The sequence below is a fragment of the Mya arenaria genome, chromosome 5 (genome assembly GCF_026914265.1).
Source record: "Mya arenaria isolate MELC-2E11 chromosome 5, ASM2691426v1".
NCBI lineage: Eukaryota > Metazoa > Mollusca > Bivalvia > Myida > Myidae > Mya > Mya arenaria.
In genome coordinates, this window is record NC_069126.1 from 50,775,668 (window position 1) to 50,797,949 (window position 22,282).

The window sequence follows — 22,282 nt, forward strand, 5'->3', positions numbered from 1 at the left end:
CTAGTACAACGAATGTTATGTATGTAAAACACACATATATATCCTGTTTGTGACAAAACTCGGATTCATTAAGGAAGTACATACTTTATGTTTGTAGGTTCGTGGTTATTGACAAAGAATGGGCTTATACATGATATTCATTTGGATATTTCTTAATGGTGTTTGCAGACATGTCATTGGTAAGTTTGTTATTATTCTTTCTATGAATCGGGTCGTTACTCTTCGATAATTTAACTAATTTACATACTTGTATGAAGTCGGGTTAAGTTGACCCAGTTAACTTTTTTGGCCAACTTTGCGAATTGCTTTAGATAATTGCTTATAATTGATATATCCATCGCAAACTAACAGTAGTGTGCACGTAAGTCGGTATGAGCGCCTTATCGTATGATACAAGAATAGCTAACAGCTAGATTAGAAGATTAGCACGTTTCTCTCGAATATTGCCACCATAAATCATTACTTTAGTTGAAAGTTATTTATACCATTAACGTTAAAGGGATTGTACACCAGATTGGCTTCAAAAAAAGTTTTCTCTGTAAAGAATCTCAGGACAATTCTTTAATAGAATGTGTTACGCTTTGGTACCAAAATGTAAAAAAATTGTGTCGGAGACCGGATTCGAACCCGTGTCACCAAAATTGCAGTCGAGCGCTGTATCCACTGAGCTACGAAGGATTAATCTAAACGAGTGGTATATTTAAGCTATATACCTAACTTGGTAATATCACGTGATAATATCGACTAGCCAATCACGCATAAGGCATGAATTCTACTAGGTAGACATACCCAGTAAACAATTTTAATGGAAAAATACAAAATAACTGCTAAACTTAAATAAATTGAAAACTATGTGGTACTTCAGTCAGTAAGTTTTAATGCATTGTACACATAAATACCAAGTTTATGTCAGTTTTCGACGATTTTCTTTTTTTCTTGCAAATTGGTCATCTGGTGTACAGTTGCTTTAATAACAACCATTCGTTATACAAAAATTAGTCGCATTCGACCAGGCTAAGTATGTACAAGTTGCAGAGTATATATTGAACAAGTATATTTATGTTGCGTTTACATGCTAAACATATGCCCAGGGGCCGAATTTGTCCCTATGGATAAATATATCTACGTGGACATGACTGCCTTTGGGTAGTTATAAACGTGTATATGGCAATTGAGAAAATGAATATATTTTTCAAATGCATATAAGATGTTGCAAAAGGACATTAGAAAAATAACGATTAACCTAATTTAACAAGCGTATGATATATCTGCATAAAATACTTATCGTATTTACTTTGTGATATTATGTTGCAGTAATTTTGGAAATATATAATAAGGAAATATGTGTGTCTCATAAAACAAAACTGTTATACTGTCAGAAAGTTTTGATACTGTACATGTGTTCATGTAAACTTGTTTCATTTTGAAACCACACTAAAATCTATATAATGTGTTTAAAATTGTTAATTTGACAATTATCAGCTGAACAAGGAGTGCGATAGCTTTTAATTAAATGTTTTTTTAATGGTTTAGCACTCCATCTTAGTAGCATATGAGTCTCTGTAGAAAGTGTATGCCGAGAAGTTTCAAAAATAGTTTGACAGAATAATTAAATATTCTTTTTAAAACAATTTCCTTCCATCTATCTTGTCTCTTTGTCAAAAGCTTACTGTAAACTGTAACACACTGCAAGAAAAGAAATACTCCAGGAGGTGTGTGGGGGGCAAATCAGTTGTTGTGTTTATGTATTGACATAAAAATTTACGAGGACAAACTTTAACCACCTCCAGAATAATGTAATTTTGGCCCCTGAGGGTAAATCCCGTCATTTAAATGGCGTAATAGACATTGCTTCTATGACTCGATTATCCGTTGCCTGTTATGTTCATCATTGTTGGCAAATAATTGCTTATTTGACAGAGCCTTTAAAAACCAAAACTATAGATATTATCGGTCCTGCAAAAAGCTACAAAGAGCTCATAAGAAATACTAAAATATACTTAGATGCACTATGAAATGTTATAATGTAGTGAAATAAATGATCAAGACAATATTAAGAATTCAGAGGGGAAGTTTATTCTTAAGTGGCACATGAGTGGCCTTCGCTACACTTGCTCACAGTGTTGCGTTACAGGACTGTGTTTATCTTACAATGCACTTAAGCGTACTTCGCTTTAACAGTCGTGCTGTAATGAATTTCATTTCCCTTTCCGTCAAGTAGTTTTGTGTTTATCACTTAAATCCTCACAAATTGGTGCAATGTTAGTTTTCACTTTCCCCTTAATAGTACATTGGTATCAAGTTATATAATTAATATATGTTTTATCAATTTATATTTATTGAAGATAAACAATTGCATTGTTGTTCAAAATATAAGGTATATGACTGTGAATGAAAGATTTGTCGATCAATGATTGATCCTAGTGGCTGCAGCACCTGAAGTTATATGAGCGATGGAGACCATCACACTTGCTATTATTGTTTGACGTTAAAGTCAAATATGAAAACAGAATAATTGAGGTAGAAATTACATCATTTAAAAAAACTCCGAGAAATACTGCCAGACTAGAAGTTAATCAAATATATTTTATTTCAGTGAAGCTAATTATATATTTTTTCTTACTAAAACAGATATGTAGCCAATTGAATAAAAGTGGACTTTATTACCTGGTTCCGCTAAAGCTAGCCGAAAAATGTATTGATTGGTCAAAATTAATCCAATAACGACTATTAACCAACAACTCATTTTAGTGTGCAAACAAACCGAATAATAAACTGTGGACAACTACTGGTTATGAACCAATTGGGTGCTGAAGTTATCTTTTCAGGAAGAAATATCCGATATGTCTTATCACAATTCAGGGAAAATATCACAAAAAACTGTAGTGTGTCATATATCTCAATATTCGTAATGGTACAAACTCCCGCATTGGCATGGTCCAACAGACAGGTGTGATTCCAAAAACAGGCAGGTTTAAAACATACATGATAATTTGGAATGAACAGACACACTTTTATGTAAAACAGATCTCTTATAACAATAACGTTCCACAATAAAACGAAACAAAGACATGTTTAAAACATGTGTAACAAGCTCAATCCCGACAGATGATTATGTTTCAAAAACTGATTCTCACAACCTGGCAGTTTTTTCCTCTCTATTCAAACCATCTTAATGTGCAAGAAGTCGGGACTGTATTATTTACATGATTATAATAAATTTCATCTTGAACGATGTAATTTTAACATAAGAGATGTTCATTTGGGATGCAAAGAAATCTGCCAATTGGCAGAACATGCCTGTTTGTGGGAAAGCGTCTGAAATTAGACAAATCATGTTTGTGGAATCATCGAATTGTTATGTGGACAACCAAATATTCACATCAAGTTATCGATTTCGCACTGTTCTATACACGTTTGCAAACACTGAAACAATGCTATAATGCATCATGGTATATTATGTTATAATTTATTTGTCGTAATTGTAGGTATTATAAATTTGCGAGAATACAAACATGGCAACATAAATACAGCAGTCATTTCCACTCTGTTAAAATAGAATGCAAATAGTATGTCAATAAAACGCAAATTGTTTGTACAATTTCAATATGTTTTCTAGGTGATTTAAACAAGTAATATTATAGAATTTTGAAAGGGTCAACCCGTAGATTAGAATTTATTGGCATGAGAGAATCCCGAACAATTACAATTTTTTGTTTTATTTTAAGAGTTATATCAAGTGTCCGTTAAAGATAAATGAGTCATTAAACGTGTATAATAGGGGAAAAATGACTTTTCTGTATTAGTGGAAAGTCAAGTTGTGGCATGGTAATAAATGGGCCATACGCTCTGCAGCCAATTGTATAAACAATGGTAAATAATTACCTCGGTAAGTTAAACCACCGGTAAATTCTGTGGTAATATTACCATGGCGGTAAATACGTTGTATAAAAGAAATTACCAAGGCGGTAAATTTACCAGGGTAAATTTTACCAAAAAGTCCCATAATGCAATAGAGTGACGTCATTTTCCCGCACAGCTGTCAGATTGGAGGTATCTTTTTTTATAAAAAAAATGAACGTCTACATTCCATTTCAAATCTAAAAGGCAGGTTTAATGACAAAATTCATTAAATCGGTCCAACAAGTTAAATGGTAAATATTCAACAAAACAGTAAAAAATATTTATAAGCTACTCCCGTGGCTGATCAATAAAACACATGCAACACTTCAAGGGGTAGGTTTATTCTGAATTCAGGGGTGTTACTCTTTACTTCATACAAAACGGTCTACGAATACCGCAGAAAAATGCGAACATTATTGCAAGTCATAATGACACAATATATCTGAATAATTTTAAAACAGAAATTAACTGACAAGAAATAATACTTACACAAAATACAAAAAATAAATATCTTTGAATAAAATTTAATGGCATCGTCCATTTTTCTCACGCTGACACCTATGGAATTTATAGTCAGTTTCAACTTGTAATAGAAATGATGCACTTAGTTTCATAGAATTGATTCTCATTCAAGTGATCAATAATTCATATCTTTAATTTAATATGTACCATTGTATTCAGTATTCCATGTATTTCTTAATTAAAGCTGGGGGTCCATTGATATATTTTAAACTGAATTATTGCTGAAATTAAGAATATATGTCAGCAAACACCACTGATGCTTTTAGTGTCAATACAGACACATATTGTAAATGTTCTAAGTCTTGATCTTTTCTATATCTCCTATGTGAAATGTCATTTCTTGAAGAATTCCATTTATTAAATGCTGCATCCAACCACTTTGCAAATTCATAAGCTTATTAAACTACATGCGACATTTGTATATCAGTTATGTTTATTATTAATGACCTAATGATCTTGAATCTTTTTCTTTGATCTTGTTTGTAGCATATATATATATGTTTGTATAATTATGTTCCTACCCATAGGCTTGCAGTAGCCTCAACTTGGCACTAAAAGTGCAATAATGTAAATAAACTTAATGAAATTATTTTTAGTGTCTGCTTATTTATGTCATCATTGTTTCTGTTTAAAATAGAATGAAACATGATCGCCTCAGTTATTGTCAGCACTATTTAACTCTTGAATTTATTTTTGAAAACGCAAGTAACTAATATTAGCATTATTTTGCGACATAATTCCCTTTTATGAGCCCTTGGTAAAAAACGTTCAACAATTACAATAAAAAAACATGTTCTGCTTATGGTTGACACAACTCATGTCAATATGAATTTAATTTATGACATTGGATTATTTTCAGAAGCTCAAGCTCCAGTTTTATCAGCAAATGCATCTTCCGTTACTAAAGGACACCCATTGAAATTGGTATGTACATTATCAGCCGAAACACTTTCAGTGACATGGTTAAAGACAGACACAGGCACGACTACAGAACACACAATTGTTACTGTCGGTTTATCAGGTGGTTCATGTGCATCAGTTCCAAGTACTCCTCCAGATGGGTTAGTGGTAACATGCGGCAGTACATTGGATTATGGATGTACAATCCCATCTTTGAATATTTCTGATGATGGAGATGTTTGGCGTTGTTCAGTTCCGATTAAAGGGGTTACCACCTACAGCAACTCCCTGAGAATAAATGTCACAGGTAAATTATTTCTTGTATATACAGTTATTACTTTTGACACCATTATGGATGAAATTGGTGGGGTTAGTAAAACCTTGTACAGATAAATAATATTAAGTATTTATTATCGATCTTGATGATTTTTGACAGAGTTTCTGGAGTCGGCCTCCCTAGGCTATATATTGTGTAACTGTTTACTCAGAATGACATTTTTAGTACAATGGTCATGCTACGACAGTTTTCATATCTATATTAAGATACATAATAATCCTGCGATAATTAACTGAATTTGAACATGCAGTCGCTTCGTTTCTTTTGGTTCAAGATAAAGTAGCCTTTGACCTTTGACCTTTGACCGACATAAAACTATTATGTCAAAGTATGATTTTAAAAGTACTCATTTTGGACACTATACCACTTTGGCTTGTATTTTTAAAAACAAATGCAAGTGAACAAAAAAAAATATTTTATAAATATTTACAAATTTAAAACCTACTAGTGCACCTATTCGACCTTTGACCTACATTTAAGGATTTTGGTGAGGATGCTTGATTGGCAGTCAACCTGGTTGTTATCAGTTTATTAAGATTACCATACTTTTACATACAAAATATACCTTTTTTGTAACATTTACTCATAATTAACAACCCAAAATATATAAAAACAATTTATGTTTTCTATTTCATTTTATGCCAAACATGAAATATTTATTATCTTAACCCTAAGTAAAATAAACAAAAGAACACAATATAGGTGTGCCAACATGCGGGGTATTTTAGTTTGTATATATATATACTGACAATTTAATAACATTCACACAGGCACTGATTCCCTAAATAGCCATACCATGGCGTAATGTTCCTATACACATTGATGAAAGCTTCTACATTGTAGTAATGACCGGAATCAATGCCACTCACAACCTCTACACGAATAAACTCCCATTCGTACGTTGGTAACACACACAGTACTAAACTGAAACATAAAAATGCGTTAATAACACAGAAGCAATCATCTAGACTATCTGTATATTCTTATTTTGTAATAATAATTACAAAAACAAATAAAACACTGGGAATGTCATATATACATTACTGTGATTTGATGATTTATCACTCTGTCAATATAAGTGGTTTAAACAGAAATATCAACAAAATACTTTTGGACGTAGTACAAGTCAATATGATGCTCGTGCGGAAGTGATAAATGTTGAACGAAGAAATCCTCTGGTCAAATGTCAAATACCCTGGATTTTCGACCGAAATTGTCAAAGTCCCTGGAATGGTCTCCAGAGATCTTGAACTCTTGTTTTATTACTTGTGCACCCAATAACTTACTGTTATTTAACCAATCAGGATTAAACTTATTTCAAAGACGGGGAGTGAATGCATTTGTATTAACAAAGTTTATATCGTAGGATAAATCGCTTAAGGTACACCAAAGTATTTTTTTCTTTAAAGTTAAGTACAGTTGCATACTGATTTATTGGGTAAACTTATCAGACACCACTTTCACTTTTGTACAAAGTTTTGCCGTATTTACATCATAATTATTATTATTATTATATTGGTTTGACTATGATGGATGCTCCAAACCGGTGCCATATCCAATTCTGCAGAATTCTAATTGGTGTAAGAAATGCAAAACTATTTCGAAATTAAGGTATCAATTTACTTAAATAAAATATGAGTATTTTTTAAAAGTCATGACAAAATAATCCGGAGTTATTTTCACTGGTTTGCATCCATGTTAAAATCATTTAAATGTTTAGATTTAAGTTATAATGTGTATGTTTCGTCTATGCCATACAAAAAAGTCCGAATATTGGAATAACAAAACGGAACGAAATGCGCCTTACATATTCCTTAAAATAGTTTGGGCACGTTTAGTAGCGTTACACTATTAGAAGATTTGTTTATTTAGAAACAACATTTATACTAATTTGTAAAAAAAGACCCAAACCAATTGAAACCTTAAAATTAGTGTCTCTTTTCAGAACCAGCACCAACACCAACAGGCAAGTTAATATTTTTGTATATGGGTGGTGTTTACAATGCCTGTTCTGTATGACAGATCATGTTATCAGGCCGCGCCCTTCTTTACACCATCGCTTTCCCTGACAGTGGTGTCACTCTTAAATGTCATCTATCTCAATAACGTATTTGGTGTCATACTCTGTGTAAGATGAGCATGTACATTTAACTTTAAAGCTGCACTCTCACAGATTTACCGTTTTTACAACTATTTTTATTTTTTGTCTTTGAAAGTGGAAAATTTTTGCGTAAATAAATGCAAACCAATGATAAACCAATTAAAACCTTAAAAGTATTGTCTCTTTTCAGAACCAGCACCAACACCAACAGGCAAGTTAATATTTTTGTATATGGGTGGTGTTTACAATGCCTGTTCTGTATGACAGATCATGTTATCAGGCCGCGCCCTTCTTTACACCATCGCTTTCCCTGACAGTGGTGTCACTCTTAAATGTCATCTATCTCAATAACGTATTTGGTGTCATACTCTGTGTAAGATGAGCATGTACATATAACTTTAAAGCTGCACTCTCACAGATTTACCGTTTTTACAACTATTTTTATTTTTTGTCTTTGAAAGTGGAAAATTTTTGCGTAAATAAATGCAAACCAATGATAAACCAATTAAAACCTTAAAAGTATTGTTTCTTTTCAGAACCAGCACCAACACCAACAGGCAAGTTAATATTTTTGTATATGGGTGGTGTTTACAATGCCTGTTCTGTATGACAGATCATGTTATCAGGCCGCGCCCTTCTTTACACCATCGCTTTCCCTGACAGTGGTGTCACTCTTAAATGTCATCTATCTCAGTAACGTATTTGGTATCATACTCTGTGTAAGAGGAGCATGTACATTTAACTTTAAAGCTGCACTCTCACAGATTTACCGTTTTTACAACTTCTTTATTTTTTGTCTTTGAAAGAGGAAAATTTTTGCGTAAATAAATGCAAACCAATGATAAAACCAATTAAAACCTTAAAAGTATTGTCTCTTTTCAGAACCAGCACCAACACTAACAGGCAAGTTAATATTTTTTGTATATGGGTGGTTTTTACAATGCCTGTTTTGTATGACAGATCATGTTATCAGGCCGCGCCCTTCTTTACACCATCGCTTTCCCTGACAGTGGTGTCACTCTTTAATGTCATCGATCTCAGTAACGTATTTGGTGTCATACTCTGTGTGAGAAGAGCATGTACAATTAACTTTAAAGCTGCACTCTCACAGATTTACCGTTTTTACAAGTTTTTATTTTTTTTGTCTTGGAAAGAGGAAGTTTTTGCGTAAATAAATGCAAACCAATAAAAAACATGTTCTGCTTATGGTTGACACAACTCATGTCAATATGAATTTACTTAATGACATTGGATTATTTTCAGAAGTTCAAGCTCCAGTTTTATCAGCAAATGCATCTTCCGTTACTAAAGGACACCCATTGAAATTGGTTTGTACATTATCAGCCGAAACACTTTCAGTGACGTGGTATAGGACAGACACAGGCAAGACAACAGAACAAACAATTGTTACCGTCGGTTTATCAGGTGGTTCATGTATATCAGTCCCAAGTACTCCTCCAGATGCTTTAGTGGTAACATGCAGTACATTGGATTATGGATGTACAATCCCATCTTTGAATATTTCTGATGATGGAGATGTTTGGCGTTGTTCAGTTCCGATTAAAGGGGTCACCACCTACAGCAACTCCCTGAGAATAAATGTCACAGGTAAATTATTTCTTGTATATACAGTTATTACTTTTGACACCATTATGGATGAAATTGGTGGGGTTAGTAAAACCTTGTACAGACAAATAATATTAAGTATTTATTATTGATCTTGATGATTTTTTGACAGTGTTTCTGGAGTCGGCCTCCCTAGGCTATATATTGTGTAACTGTTCACCCAGAATGACATTTTTAGTACAATGGTCATGCTACGCCAGTTTTCATATCAATATTAAGATACATAATAATCCTGCGATTAGAAACTGAATTTGAACATGCAGTCGCTTCGTTTCTATTGGTTCAAGATAAAGTAGCCTTTGACCTTTGACCGACATAAAACTATTTTGTCAAAGTATGATGATATAAGTACTCATTTTGGACACTATACCACTTTGGCTTGTATCTTTAAAAACAAATGTAAGTGAACAAAACATTTTTTTTTATAAATATTTACAAATTTAAAACCTACTAGTGCACCTATTCGACCTTTGACCTACATTTGGGCACGTTTGGTAGCGTTACCCTATTAGAAGATTTGTTCATTTAGAAACAACACTTATATTTATTTGTAAAAAAGACCCAAACCAATTGAAACCTTAAAATTATTGTCTCTTTTCAGAACCAGCACCAACACCAACAGGCAAGTTAATATTTTTGTATATGGGTGGTTTTTACAATGCCTGTTCTGTATGACAGATCATATTATCAGGCCGCGCCCTTCTTTACCCCATCGCCGTCCCTGACAGTGGTGTCACTCTTAAATGTCATCTATCTCAGTAACGTATTTGGTATCATACTCTGTGTGAGAAGAGCATTTACATTTAACTTTAAAGCTGCACTCTCACAGATTTACCGTTTTTACAACTGTTTTTATTTTTTGTCTTTGAAAGTGGAAAATTTTTGCGTAAATAAATGCAAACCAATGATAAACCAATTAAAACCTTAAAAGTATTGTCTCTTTTCAGAACCAGCACCAACACCAACAGGCAAGTTAATATTTTTGTATATGGGTGGTGTTTACAATGCCTGTTCTGTATGACAGATCATGTTATCAGGCCGCGCCCTTCTTTACACCATCGCTTTCCCTGACAGTGGTGTCACTCTTAAATGTCATCTATCTCAGTAACGTATTTGGTATCATACTCTGTGTAAGATGAGCATGTACATTTAACTTTAAAGCTGCACTCTCACAGATTTACCGTTTTTACAACTTCTTTATTTTTTGTCTTTGAAAGAGGAAAGTTTTTGCGTAAATAAATGCAAACCAATGATAAAAGATTGCTGACAAAAGATCAGAGCGCAGATTTGCATATTTTCGTTCGAAAATTAATGTTTTATGGCTTTAACCGTTACTAACGGTTTATGAACAATGCATAAAACATGGACTTAAATATGAAATTCTGTGATCTAAATTTTTGTCAGCAGACTTATATTACTGGTTTAGATGATTTTTTGCAAAAATTGGCTCGTTCCAAGACAAAAAATAAAAAAAGTTGTCAAAACGTTCAATCTGTGAGAGTGCAGCTTTAGGGTTTAATCAACTTTAGACTAATGGCTCTTGATTTGTCCAAAAATGACCAAACTCACTTTTAAATTGACTGCTCTTTACCTCGAGAACTTTTTATTCAATATTTACTGGTTACAGTGTGTATAGCAATAGGGTTCACAAAATGTACTAGTCCTCCAGCAAATTTTCCTATTAAACCATAGTTTGAATTATTGCATGATATTATTTCTGTTATGAATGTGTGCTTCAATTCAAGGTAGTGCCAGTTTACTATGTACACCAAACAACTTTGGTGTATATTCAGCTGCGTCGTCTACAAGCACTACTATCTCAACATCTCGGTTCGCGCATGCCAATGGTTAGGCACGCCTTACAAAAGTGGTTAGTCTGAACAGGAATATGGTTTGATTATTTGGACAATAGGTACCACTGATATTTGTGATTTTTTAGCCCGTGCTGTCATTGCTAAAAAAATGCTACATGCATGTTGTTTCAACCAGACGAATGAAAATAAAATACACGGAGGAACGATTGAATATTTTTTTTATTTTTTTTAAATAGTAACAGTGCCATCAGGTAAATATCCTCACCTCGGTGTAATCCGTTACATTTCTAACCTGTAATATTACTACTGTTTGCAAAAAAAACTGAGCGCAATATACTTGTACGTCAATTTGTTTAAAACAAAGCACTTTTGCATGTTGTCATTTGCACTAAAAAAGGTCAATTCGTACTGCCCCAACAGGACCTTCAAATAGACAGTTTGGGCACTTCAAAGAGATTGGTTTGTAACATTGTTGTTTTTGCAAGTGTTAGGTTAAGCTCCATTTTAATTTATCAGTTGAAGTGAATACCTGGCAATGCAAACTGTAAATGTATGGATGCTGGTACATGAGCCATCATCTTTAATAGGTAAAGTTTATTATGATGTTCACTTCATAGATAAGGGCGATGTTAAAGTAGGGCAGTTACGGTTACACTCATTCGATGGTTTAAAAAACAAAATTCTAACCTTTGTTCATTTGCAAACAGTCTAGGATGCATGTGAATATTAAGATCTTAGCTTTCTTTCTTTCTTTTATCAGTAATTCTTTATTGATGTTTCTTTTGCTTAGCCTTTTATGTTCTTTTTACAGATGAAATGAAATTAGTTCTTAAGTGATACAATGTAATGAAGTCATTTGTTTAAATTAATGTATGTTCATTGCATTAAATAGAGTTGTGATCCGCAATATATTAAATTCTTTATGTAACAAATGTCGATTACCATAATATAAGTGTTCGAACTGATATTTGTCCATTTAGGATTGCAGTATTTTTTACTTTCACTTCATACAGATATTTTCTTAAATTATTAGTTGTCAGCCGTCCTTTGGTATATCTTAAGTTAAGGTACTTGAGTTAATTTTAAGGATGGGTCTCTATACAAAATATAAGTTTCGACACTATAAGCCGGTCACTCATTGTTTAAGTATGTGATTATCTAATTGTAAAAGTAAACTGAGATTGGTCTTTCTTCAATATCAAATAGAAATAGTATATACATTGTTACGTTGTTATGTAAAGTTTGCTTTGAATTAAAGAATTTCATTTTAAATTAGTTATTGTTGTTTCTTACAGCAACGACATCTAACATATCCGGGAATACTCAAACTTGATTACCACAAGTGCTAGTTAATATTGCAGGTATTATCGCATCTATAGATGACGTAAATTCTTTATACAACTTATTTGGAAAACAACAAAACAAATGTTGTCACAATGGCAATGCACACTGAACCTATAGTTCGTGCCTAGTTAGTGGGGAAATTATATGCAGTTGGCGTTGTTTAATATCCTCTATTTCTAAATAAGGTTTTTATTGAGTGTATATTTATCATGAATCATCCAATTAGGGCAAATGGTGGCAAGAACTTTAGACATGGCCAGTAAAGTGAAGCCTTTCTCGTGTTTCAGACGTAAACCATATGCAGGACTATCAATTCGTTATTGTCAGCGTGATAATTGGGTCACTTTTCTTTTCTGCTTATTACTTAATTACGGAACAAAGTTATCGTTGAGCACGGTGGTAATATACATTCTGTAGCTTGTAATCTAAACTTAAAAATGCCAAATATCAACACTATAATTAGAAAAGATATAGAGCGCATGTCAATGCCACAACTATCCCCATTATATCAAAATGCTATACTCCTTACAGTATCTGCGTTAATATATATATATACTCAGAACATTACCACTGCGAAATTAAACGAGAAATTCTCATATATTATTCAGAAGATCTTAAAATGCTTTGAAACAAAGAAACTTGACTAACAAATGAAGAAACAACTCGATTCAGATTTTTGTTAATTGACGTTTACAAGCTAAATTATCAAAACAGTTTTGTTAAAACATTGCCTTTGCCTATAAGCTATCTACTTTACCACCAGGTCTAATGTTTTAAAGCCTGACCTATTCATCTATTTGCATGTCTAAACTAGAAAATGTTAAATCCCATTTCCTGACGGTTTTCTCAAAACAATGTGTTAAATTATTTGTGTAAGAAATGTGTAGTTTGTGCACATTGAAAATATGTCCATGGTTAAGTTTGCTAGTTCGTCTTGTTTTCGTTCCATGGATGTACTTTAAATAAAAATGCATGCTTCTCTCTATTTATGGAGGATTAAACGTATAACATATGCTTTGATGAATTAAATAGCGCTCTCTGGGAATCTTAGCTTGAATACCGCAAATCTTAGGTCAATATTAATGGTAACCCTTACGTTATTTTTTATGAAATATGAGTATTATATATATGAGTATATAGTTTGGCTACTCTTATAACATTAAAACTTTTCGTTTTAAATACTACTCATGCAAGTTAATATGTTACACATTTAAACTCTATAAATTTAGCATTTTATTATTATTTAAGGGATGAATTGCGGGGTTGATGTCATTATCGGGGTATGAACGCAATTGGGCTGGTCAAAGTGTGTGGAGTCCGAAGGACTCCACGCCTACTTTGACCAGCCCAATTGCGTTCATATCCCTGGTAATGACATCAATCCCGCAATTCATTACTTATATTTACACCAATAGTTCCTTATTTCATTCAAGAATTGTTAAACAAATACTTCATTTCATTTAAGAAAACCATTCATTAATCCTTTCTTACCCATTCCGTAAATAGAAAAACTCAACTGTAACCGGGAACATTTTTTTCAAATGACGTCACAATAACGCGGGAAAAGATCAACCACTTGAAATCACTTTTTAAACGTAAAATTTAAACACTTATGGCAACAATACATTTAAAATATAATAAATTTACACTTTCTAAAATGTTGATTTATATTTTACGGGACCTGCTGACACAATACAAACAATAACAAGATCAATAGTTTTCATTTATATTGTTATGCGATGAATTGCGATCCGAACATATCCGAAGATTTTGCGTTCATCGATTGATGAACGCAATTGCCGAAAGGCAGTTCATTTAAGGAATGGAAGTTGGAGTGTAAATATTTGAAGATTGAAAAAAAAATAAATAAGGAACTGTCCATTTGTTTTTGAGTTTTTGATAAATCAAGATTTTACATTTAAACTGTAATTGCTTCCATGTTTTCTCTCCAATATTTCAGTTACTGGTGAGAAGCATCTAGCTGTTGCAGTAACTTTGCTAGTTGTACAAATATGTGTGGTCCTCGGTGTATTTGTTGTACTTCATTGGATACGAACACGACCTAGAGGTAAGTTAAGATGAACAAAATTAGCTGGTCTTGCCCCATATAAGTGTAGTGTAATTATATTTCATAGCATGCATAGTAATACAATGAAATAATCAATACAATGTTTTTAGGCAAATGCTTTTCTATAGCATTGAGGATTTTAAATATGGGTCCTTAGATATAATTAAGCAGAGCTCCATCTCTAATCCGACAATAACAGAACTTAAGTGCCTCTGCTCTCTGTTGTCTATCGTCAACATTTTTTCTTCAAACACCTTCGTCTATTGCAACCAAATTTCACAGAATAGTCCTATGGCAGATTCCTTAAATTAAAATGATCCATGTAGAACTCTGGTTTCTAGGGCAACCAAAAGGAAAAAAAATGGAAATCCTCTTTTCAGACACCGTTGACCTGATTTTAAGACCCTCTTTCTAACAAATATCTTGATCTTGTTAAATGAAGTTGTGTATCATATGACGAATCGCGACAGATCCTTTATATATGGACAACTTTAAATTTCTTTTCCTTAGAAACCGCTTGCCAGGTCTCAAAATTATTTCACAACCATGTTTCTATGGTGGCCCGTTATTAAATTCCTTCAAGCCATGTTGATTCGTTTTAAACTTTTGCCGACATGAGGCGGGGTAGTTTTCACTATATAACTAAATTGTATAGTAATATATATGAACATATCTGAAACAGCAAGGCCCAGACCCTTGATATTTGTTATGCAGCCTAATGAAATGGTCATTTACCTAGATTTCTCAAATTAAATCATTTGGGTCAAAAGTGGCCCATGCCAAATGTGCCTCAGGTTAACTATTTATTTATATTGTAATATCTTAAGAATCTTCTTCTTTGAAATTGCAAATCCAAGACCTTTGATTTATGGTATATAGTCTCATCTGGTGGCCCTTTACCAATATTACTCAAATTATGTCCAAGGGGTCATAAGTGGCCTCGCACCACGGGTTGCAGGTTTTCTATATATTCATTTAGTATTATCTTTGAGAACCTCTTCTCTAAAACCTAAATCCAAAACGTGATATATAATCCCCTGAAAGGGCCATTGACAAAATATGTTCAAATTATGTTCTGTTGTCAAAGCTGGCCCCGCCCGCGATTCCCAGGATGTCTATATAATAAAAAAGTTAAATTTTGAAAATCATCTTTGAAGAAGAAATGCTTAAATATTGCCCCTGGTGTCAAAATTGGCCAAACCATATCGGTCTCAGTTTTTTTTTATAATACTTATATAGTAAACTGTTTGAATATCTTCTTTTAAACCGCAAGGCCCAAACACTTAACAGTTTGGTTATGACCTTATTTAGTTGTTGGTAAATTCATACATCCATAGCAACCAATGATTCACTAAGGAACCAATTAAGCAACAAATGACCTCCTTAGCGACCAATGCCTTCCTCCTAAGCTACCAATAACTTCCTAAGAAACAAATGCACTCCTTGGCAACTTGACTAACTTTGAGTCCACTTACTCTTTTAGCAATCAATGACCTTCTTTCATCCAACGACGCCATAAGCAAACAAAACATAATTCCTTAGCAACTACCTACATCCATAGCAATCAATGATTCCTTTGCAGTCATCGAATTCCGTAGCAAAAGTTGGCTTACTTGTCCATTGTTCCAGAGAACAACAGCTGACAACGTCTTGACTACCCTAGAGATACTATTTCAAGAACCCCTCTTTCTTATCAACCATTAAATTTCTCGTCAACCACTTTTTTTCTTAGCAAACAGCAACCTCCTTAATCAACACTGACTTATTGCTGTTGGTCATTTCAATCAGATGAGCGTTATAGGATTATTTTGGCCTTTTTGTCCATCTAATTATTTCGATTCATAAGGTGTTTTTTTTAAATTAAAATGATTGCAAAGATAATTCATTGCATTGCTGCAAATAAGAAAAATCGTATTGAGGAAATTTTTTAAGTGGAGTTGAAAACAAGAGTATTGTCATAATATGGCTAAGAAACGGAGACGAATAAGCAAAAGAACCTGCTGTAATACTTCTTTGAATTTGGCATGATAAGCAATCTGCAAACGAATAATAGCTGAATATATCGGTGATCTGTTGCTCACCAAATCATATCGGCTGCTAATAGCAACCAGTTTGTTATCCGTCGCCGACTGGTGGGCAAAAGGTCTTGACTGCAACATCGAACACCTGTAGGTGACTAGATTGGTCTTAAACCAATCGCCGATCTATGGCAACCCGATTAAAGGTAATGATTTGGTTGTAGGCTAAACTCTTGATTGGAGCTTATATTACTCAACCAATCAAGAGCCTATCTTGAAAAAAAGAGTCTGTGATCTATTACTCTGCTAGCATTGATTCATTTTGCTTTTTTCAGGAATGAATTTCGTTCTGTGGAGACCTTGGGTAGTTATACATGTTGGTGGAGTTATTGATCTGGTCGTTGTCTGTGTATGTGGTGGGTACCATGTAAATATCAACACTGGTAAGTTTTCTAAGTTTCTGTTGAGTAAAGTAATTGTACAAAGGTGGTAAGTAATGAAATTGTAAAACTGAATTCTGATAACCAGGACAACTAGCAGTGTTTGCGGTTGAAATGTCCAGTTCAATGTTGATACCGAAAGAATAGACCTAGTAACACAAGGGTTATGCCCAATTTACATTAAAATACAATTTGCTTTAATTTCCTGTTTAAGTATCATAATTAGATAAAGTTCTAAATTGAAACACAGTGTTGCCTTTTACATTTCAACTAGTATATAATGTGTGATTTGACTATGATGTGCACTCCAAACGGTACTGAAAATATGTAGGTTAAATGTATAATTAAGAACTTAAATTTTACTTTAATAAATGACTACTTTTTGTTAATTTCAGGTGATGGTGATGGTAGGTTTAACCAGAAAAATGGGTCTGTACATTGCATGAAGTGATTGATGTATAATGATAAAATTACTAGTCTTACGAAATATTTACGATAGGATTATCATTTTTTTCAAATTATAAAGTACATTTGAGCTTGTCTGTTTTAATACAAAATAAGTTGAGGTATTGTAATAGGTTGTGTGTCTTTAAGCTTGACCAAAACTTAAAAACCTTTGATGATGTTTAAATGCAACTTGGTACACATGTTGCCAGAGGCAATACACAATATATGCCTAATACTATAGCTATAATTATCGAGTTATACCCCTGTTTGACTTAAAATTAAATACTAATGTTTGCTCTGTGATGCTTTTGTTTAATATTTTAGTACTGTAAATGTCCCATTTAACGCGCATGCTCTAATAGAAACACCGATGGTCTTTTCCTGGGTCTGTTTTCCGAATCTTGAAGTGATTTATAATTACCTTAGCTCCTATCTCTAAAACAAGCTAATTGCTCCTATGAAATGCTTTAAATCAGCCACCATTTTAGAGCACCAGCTCATGATGCTGGCGTCATGCATATACGGTAAACATTTACCCTGTAAACAATAAGAGGTGCAGACGATAACAATCACGTGATAATGAATAGGTCATGTGATTCGTAGTCAAGCAGAATAAAAGGCGACAGTACTTCAAAGCTTTATCGTTGTAAGAGCTACCGATCTTAGTAGACAAGAAATACTTGTGAACCAGTTTATGGTTTTTGTCTTCAACATTTTCTACCCGTTACAAAAAACAAACACTCCTCAGTATTGCCAAAAGAAGTGTACTGATATATTGAATCCATGTGTTCAGTTGACCATTTTATTGATTAACACACCTGAGTGAGTATACAGCTACGATTCATTCTCAGGCTTTCTTCTCTACTTACCATCTCAGACGAGGGTTAATTATAACAAGCATAGTCGGTATTTCATGTTTTTTACTCCATACATAATTGATCAGCGAATTTAGCTTTAACATGTTTTCTGAATTGAAAATAGTGGTTGTTAATTAGCGCACAGGGTTCTTAAAACGAAAAGCGCCCGGAACGTTTAATAGGGCATTTACGATACGTATAAAAGTGCATGATCTAAATAAATGATCATATTTTATCACTAGAAACAGCTTCAACTTAAAACACACACAAGGTGGTAATGGTTAGTTGATGTGATTGTTCGTTAGCAGCATTTGTCTTATTCCAGCAACAATTGTTCTCATTGGTTATAGTTTGTATTCAGAATTCAGAAAAAAGGATATTTTTTACAGGCAGCCTTACTCTTACATTTGAATATTTCAGGGGTACTCATGACTACAGGTGTTATTGTCGCAATAATCCTGACACTCATTCTAGTTGTCGCATTCGTATTTTTGGTTACAAGAGCAACTAAATGTAAGTATCATTGTAAGGGACCGGCATTTTTTTATCAGGGTAACTATTTGTAATTTGTTCTCCACCAATGTATTTTAAAACCGTTAAAAATGTCAGTGTTTTCTCAAAATGAAAGATATCGTGTAAGAGAGTTCTAGTAATTCAATTTGTTCTTTGGAGTGTTAAGCTCCATGCACGAGGATTGGGCAGTCGCCTGCGAAAAAGTCTAGAGCATTTCTAATAAATTCTATAATAGTTCTAGTAGAAGTGTTTTTGAACAATCCCATGCATGTTCTAGAACACACCGACGTTAAATGGCACAACTTGTAGAACGATTTGTTATAAAAACGTTTCAGAAGAAATGTGAGCAATCAGTTTATGAACAAAGGTTTCGGTACTATAACAGTACAGTTCTAAAGACAGATTTACATGTATTTTTAGAACTCTTAAAACAGTTGTTAATTAACACTAATTAATTAAAAGTAATCTTAAATGTCAGAATTGTAAAGAAGTCTAATGACACTAACTAGAGCCATGAGGACTTTCATCCCCACCCGGGCATCGACCTTTCATTAACGGGTCTATGGAGCAAAATGTTTTCGCTCTCATGCCCGGTCTCAGCTCTCAATCCATCGGCTGATGTCAGTGATGGGTTATACTGAAATCGAATGAACTGCAACATCGTGCAAAATATGAGGGAAATATAGGGACTAAGAAAATCTTTTTATTTTGAACTTGCATTTACAAGAACCACGAAAATACGTGGCAACCTACAAAATGCAGCAAAAGGGGACTATACACTTTCAATACAACTCGTTCGACCAAATATAAATTATACCAATGAAGAACAAATACATACCCATTACAAAAATGTGTACAACTGAGTATTAAAACAATAGAAACAAAGTTATGACCGGCTACAAACCACTGATTTACATAGCCAAAAACACACAGGGTTATATGATAACATTTTAATCATTATGATAAGATATTTTTTTCCTCCTAGAAGTGTTCTTCTTTCTCTAAGGAAACGTAAGAATGTAAGATAACTTCATTTGACTCTCAGTTAAAAAGTATTATTTTAAAATCTTTCTACACATATTCCTGAGCTCAACTCTTAAACATGTTCAGAACATTTGTAGAGCTGAATTTGGTTCTAAAAAGGTCTATGACTGTTCTTGAATATAAACTCATTATTTAACATGTTCTACAAATGTTCCAGAACTCGACTGCAGAACATTTGTAGAACTGAATCTGGTTCTCTAATGTCCTATATCTTTTCCAGAATGTTCTAAGAGCAAGTTTTTAACCAATTTCCATTTTTGTTCTAGCTTGATGTAAACAGTTCTAGAACAAATGTTCTAGACCACAAAGGGATAGTTTCAAGTACTGTTCAATTATGATCTAGTGCAGATCTAGAACTGTTCTGATTTGCAAAATTTAGTTTCGCAGTGGGTCATGTGGCAGGGTTCTAGTTTTATCTGAAGCTATAAACTGCCTCAGCTAAGGGTGGTTTTGGAATGTTCACTATAGAGTGTAAGAGCTACATGCCGGATATCCCGATCGAGGAACGTCCGTTAAGGAAATGATATCAAAATCAAAGTGTAGCTACAAGGTTAACTAAATATACTGCTATACACCATAACGTATTTAAGGTCTTTATGATGATCCCAAACTTTACAACATTCACGTTTTATTAACAGCATTATGTATAATTGAATGGCGAAATTCGTGAAGGCATGCTTGCGAGAGGGCAGACGGGAGTGTATTTTCCTGCGTATAAGTATATAGTACATGTCATAAATTCAACAGTTTTTATCCTAATATTATGAAACTTGTTCAAAATACGTGTATGCATGCTGTCTCAAAGAACTAGTAATATCAATTACGTCAGGGCAAAACCAAGGTCACTAGGTCAAATCAAAGAGATAAATTTCCCCTTCATAAATTTAATATACATTATCACATCGTTATGCGACTTTGTCAGATTACTTGTCTGCATGTTGTCTTGAACAATTATGAATATGAATAACCTCAGGTCAAAATCTAGGTCACTGGGTTGAAAAACCCCATCATAAGTGACTTTGGTTCAGAAATTTGAATAAAAGTCATTATTTTTACCTATGATTCTGCTCAAAACAAGCGAAAGAGAGAGAGAGAGAGAGAGAGAGAGAGAGAGAGAGAGAGAGAGAGAGGAGAGAGAGAGAGAGAGAGTGAGAGAGAGGGACACAGAGAGAGTCTGAAAACGTTTTATGGATGTTTATGTTTATATTGTCAGCTTTTACAATACAGTTGCACAAATTTAAAAAAGCTGGAAATGCTAGCATTGGTAAGAATTATTTTTTATACAGTGGATGTTTTTATAGATATATATATAAAGTTTATCAAACTATATTATAAACAATTCACACCTTTCAAAAACAATCAGAGTTTGTATCTATTTGATTTTCTTTGTTATTTGTAAATCCTTTAATTTTTGTTAAAAAATATTTACCTTCAGGTTGCTGACATGGTGAATTTGTGCTGCATTTTTATTGCTCTATCATAATAAACATCATGTACACGTTCTACTTTGTGATAAATGCTGATGGTTATTCTATTTAAGTTATACTTATAATTAGAGTGTCAATCATAATTCAAAGTGGAATGTGTGTCAAATAATAAAAAGGGTCATGCTTTCCCATGAAAATGATAACTATACCCGAATTAATTAGGATAAACATGTACCATTTTTGAACATTTTTTTTTATTTCAGAACAAGTCTCTTATTAACAATAGCATTTAAACTATCTTGTTTGGCATTTTAATTCTCTTTCAGGTTGTGGATTTTACAATACTAAGAAGGAAACATCTCCTCTATTAGAAAGGTATGCCTTGCACAAAGCGGGGATTCATGGGAGCCACATCATTTTGTTATGCGCTAAAAATGTTTCAACACATCTCCCTTTGTGGTGCCATTAGGGAAATTTAAACAAATAGCATAATGTTGTGGCTTCAATGATTTGCCATGCTTACATGACTGGCTAGTAGCTAGATTTTATTTTGTAGATATGAACATCTATTGTTTAAATCTATTAACAAGCATTTCTTTCTGTTTCCTTTCGGTATATGTATATTTTACTTTGTGCAAGATTTTAGATTTAACGTTTTAAAATAATATAGTTTAAAGAAAACGAAGAATCAAAAGGCCTATGGCGTGACTGCTTTTAATTGCGTTGTTAGAGAAAGGTTTGACATTCAAAATAGAAAACATAAATAATAAGTAATAATCAAGTTACATTTTAAAATGCATGCAAGTAAGTAAGTGCTTCAGAAAGACTGGTTTAACCAGCATTCTTCTAACCGTTAAAATTTGCTATGGTTCTATTTAAATCAATGAACATATAGACTTCAGTAAAATTTCCAAATTTTAA

The 22,282-nt window shown here is 33.3% G+C and overlaps 1 protein-coding gene across 15 annotated transcripts in view; it reads left to right on the forward strand.

The window, feature by feature from the left end:
• LOC128234178 (platelet glycoprotein Ib alpha chain-like) overlaps nt 1-22,282 on the forward strand; it is a 29,228-nt gene that overhangs the window by 1,495 nt on the left and 5,451 nt on the right. For 7 of the 15 annotated variants that reach the window (XM_052948221.1, XM_052948227.1, XM_052948222.1 and 4 more), the window contains 15 exons: nt 98-179; nt 5,285-5,632; nt 7,608-7,628; nt 7,954-7,974; nt 8,300-8,320; nt 8,646-8,666; nt 9,027-9,371; nt 9,991-10,011; nt 10,337-10,357; nt 11,440-11,454; nt 14,508-14,615; nt 16,969-17,076; nt 17,469-17,480; nt 18,798-18,890; nt 21,688-21,736. In XM_052948221.1, the coding sequence (XP_052804181.1) occupies nt 119-179; nt 5,285-5,632; nt 7,608-7,628; nt 7,954-7,974; nt 8,300-8,320; nt 8,646-8,666; nt 9,027-9,371; nt 9,991-10,011; nt 10,337-10,357; nt 11,440-11,454; nt 14,508-14,615; nt 16,969-17,076; nt 17,469-17,480; nt 18,798-18,890; nt 21,688-21,736 (1,265 nt within the window). In that variant the 5' untranslated portion in view covers nt 98-118. Of the gene's footprint in view, nt 1-97; nt 180-5,284; nt 5,633-7,607; nt 7,629-7,953; nt 7,975-8,299; nt 8,321-8,645; nt 8,667-9,026; nt 9,372-9,990; nt 10,012-10,336; nt 10,358-11,439; nt 11,455-14,507; nt 14,616-16,968; nt 17,077-17,468; nt 17,503-18,797; nt 18,891-21,687; nt 21,737-22,282 lie in introns of all 15 variants that reach the window. The other 8 variants (XR_008260897.1, XM_052948228.1, XM_052948229.1 and 5 more) reach the window with 8 other exon arrangements.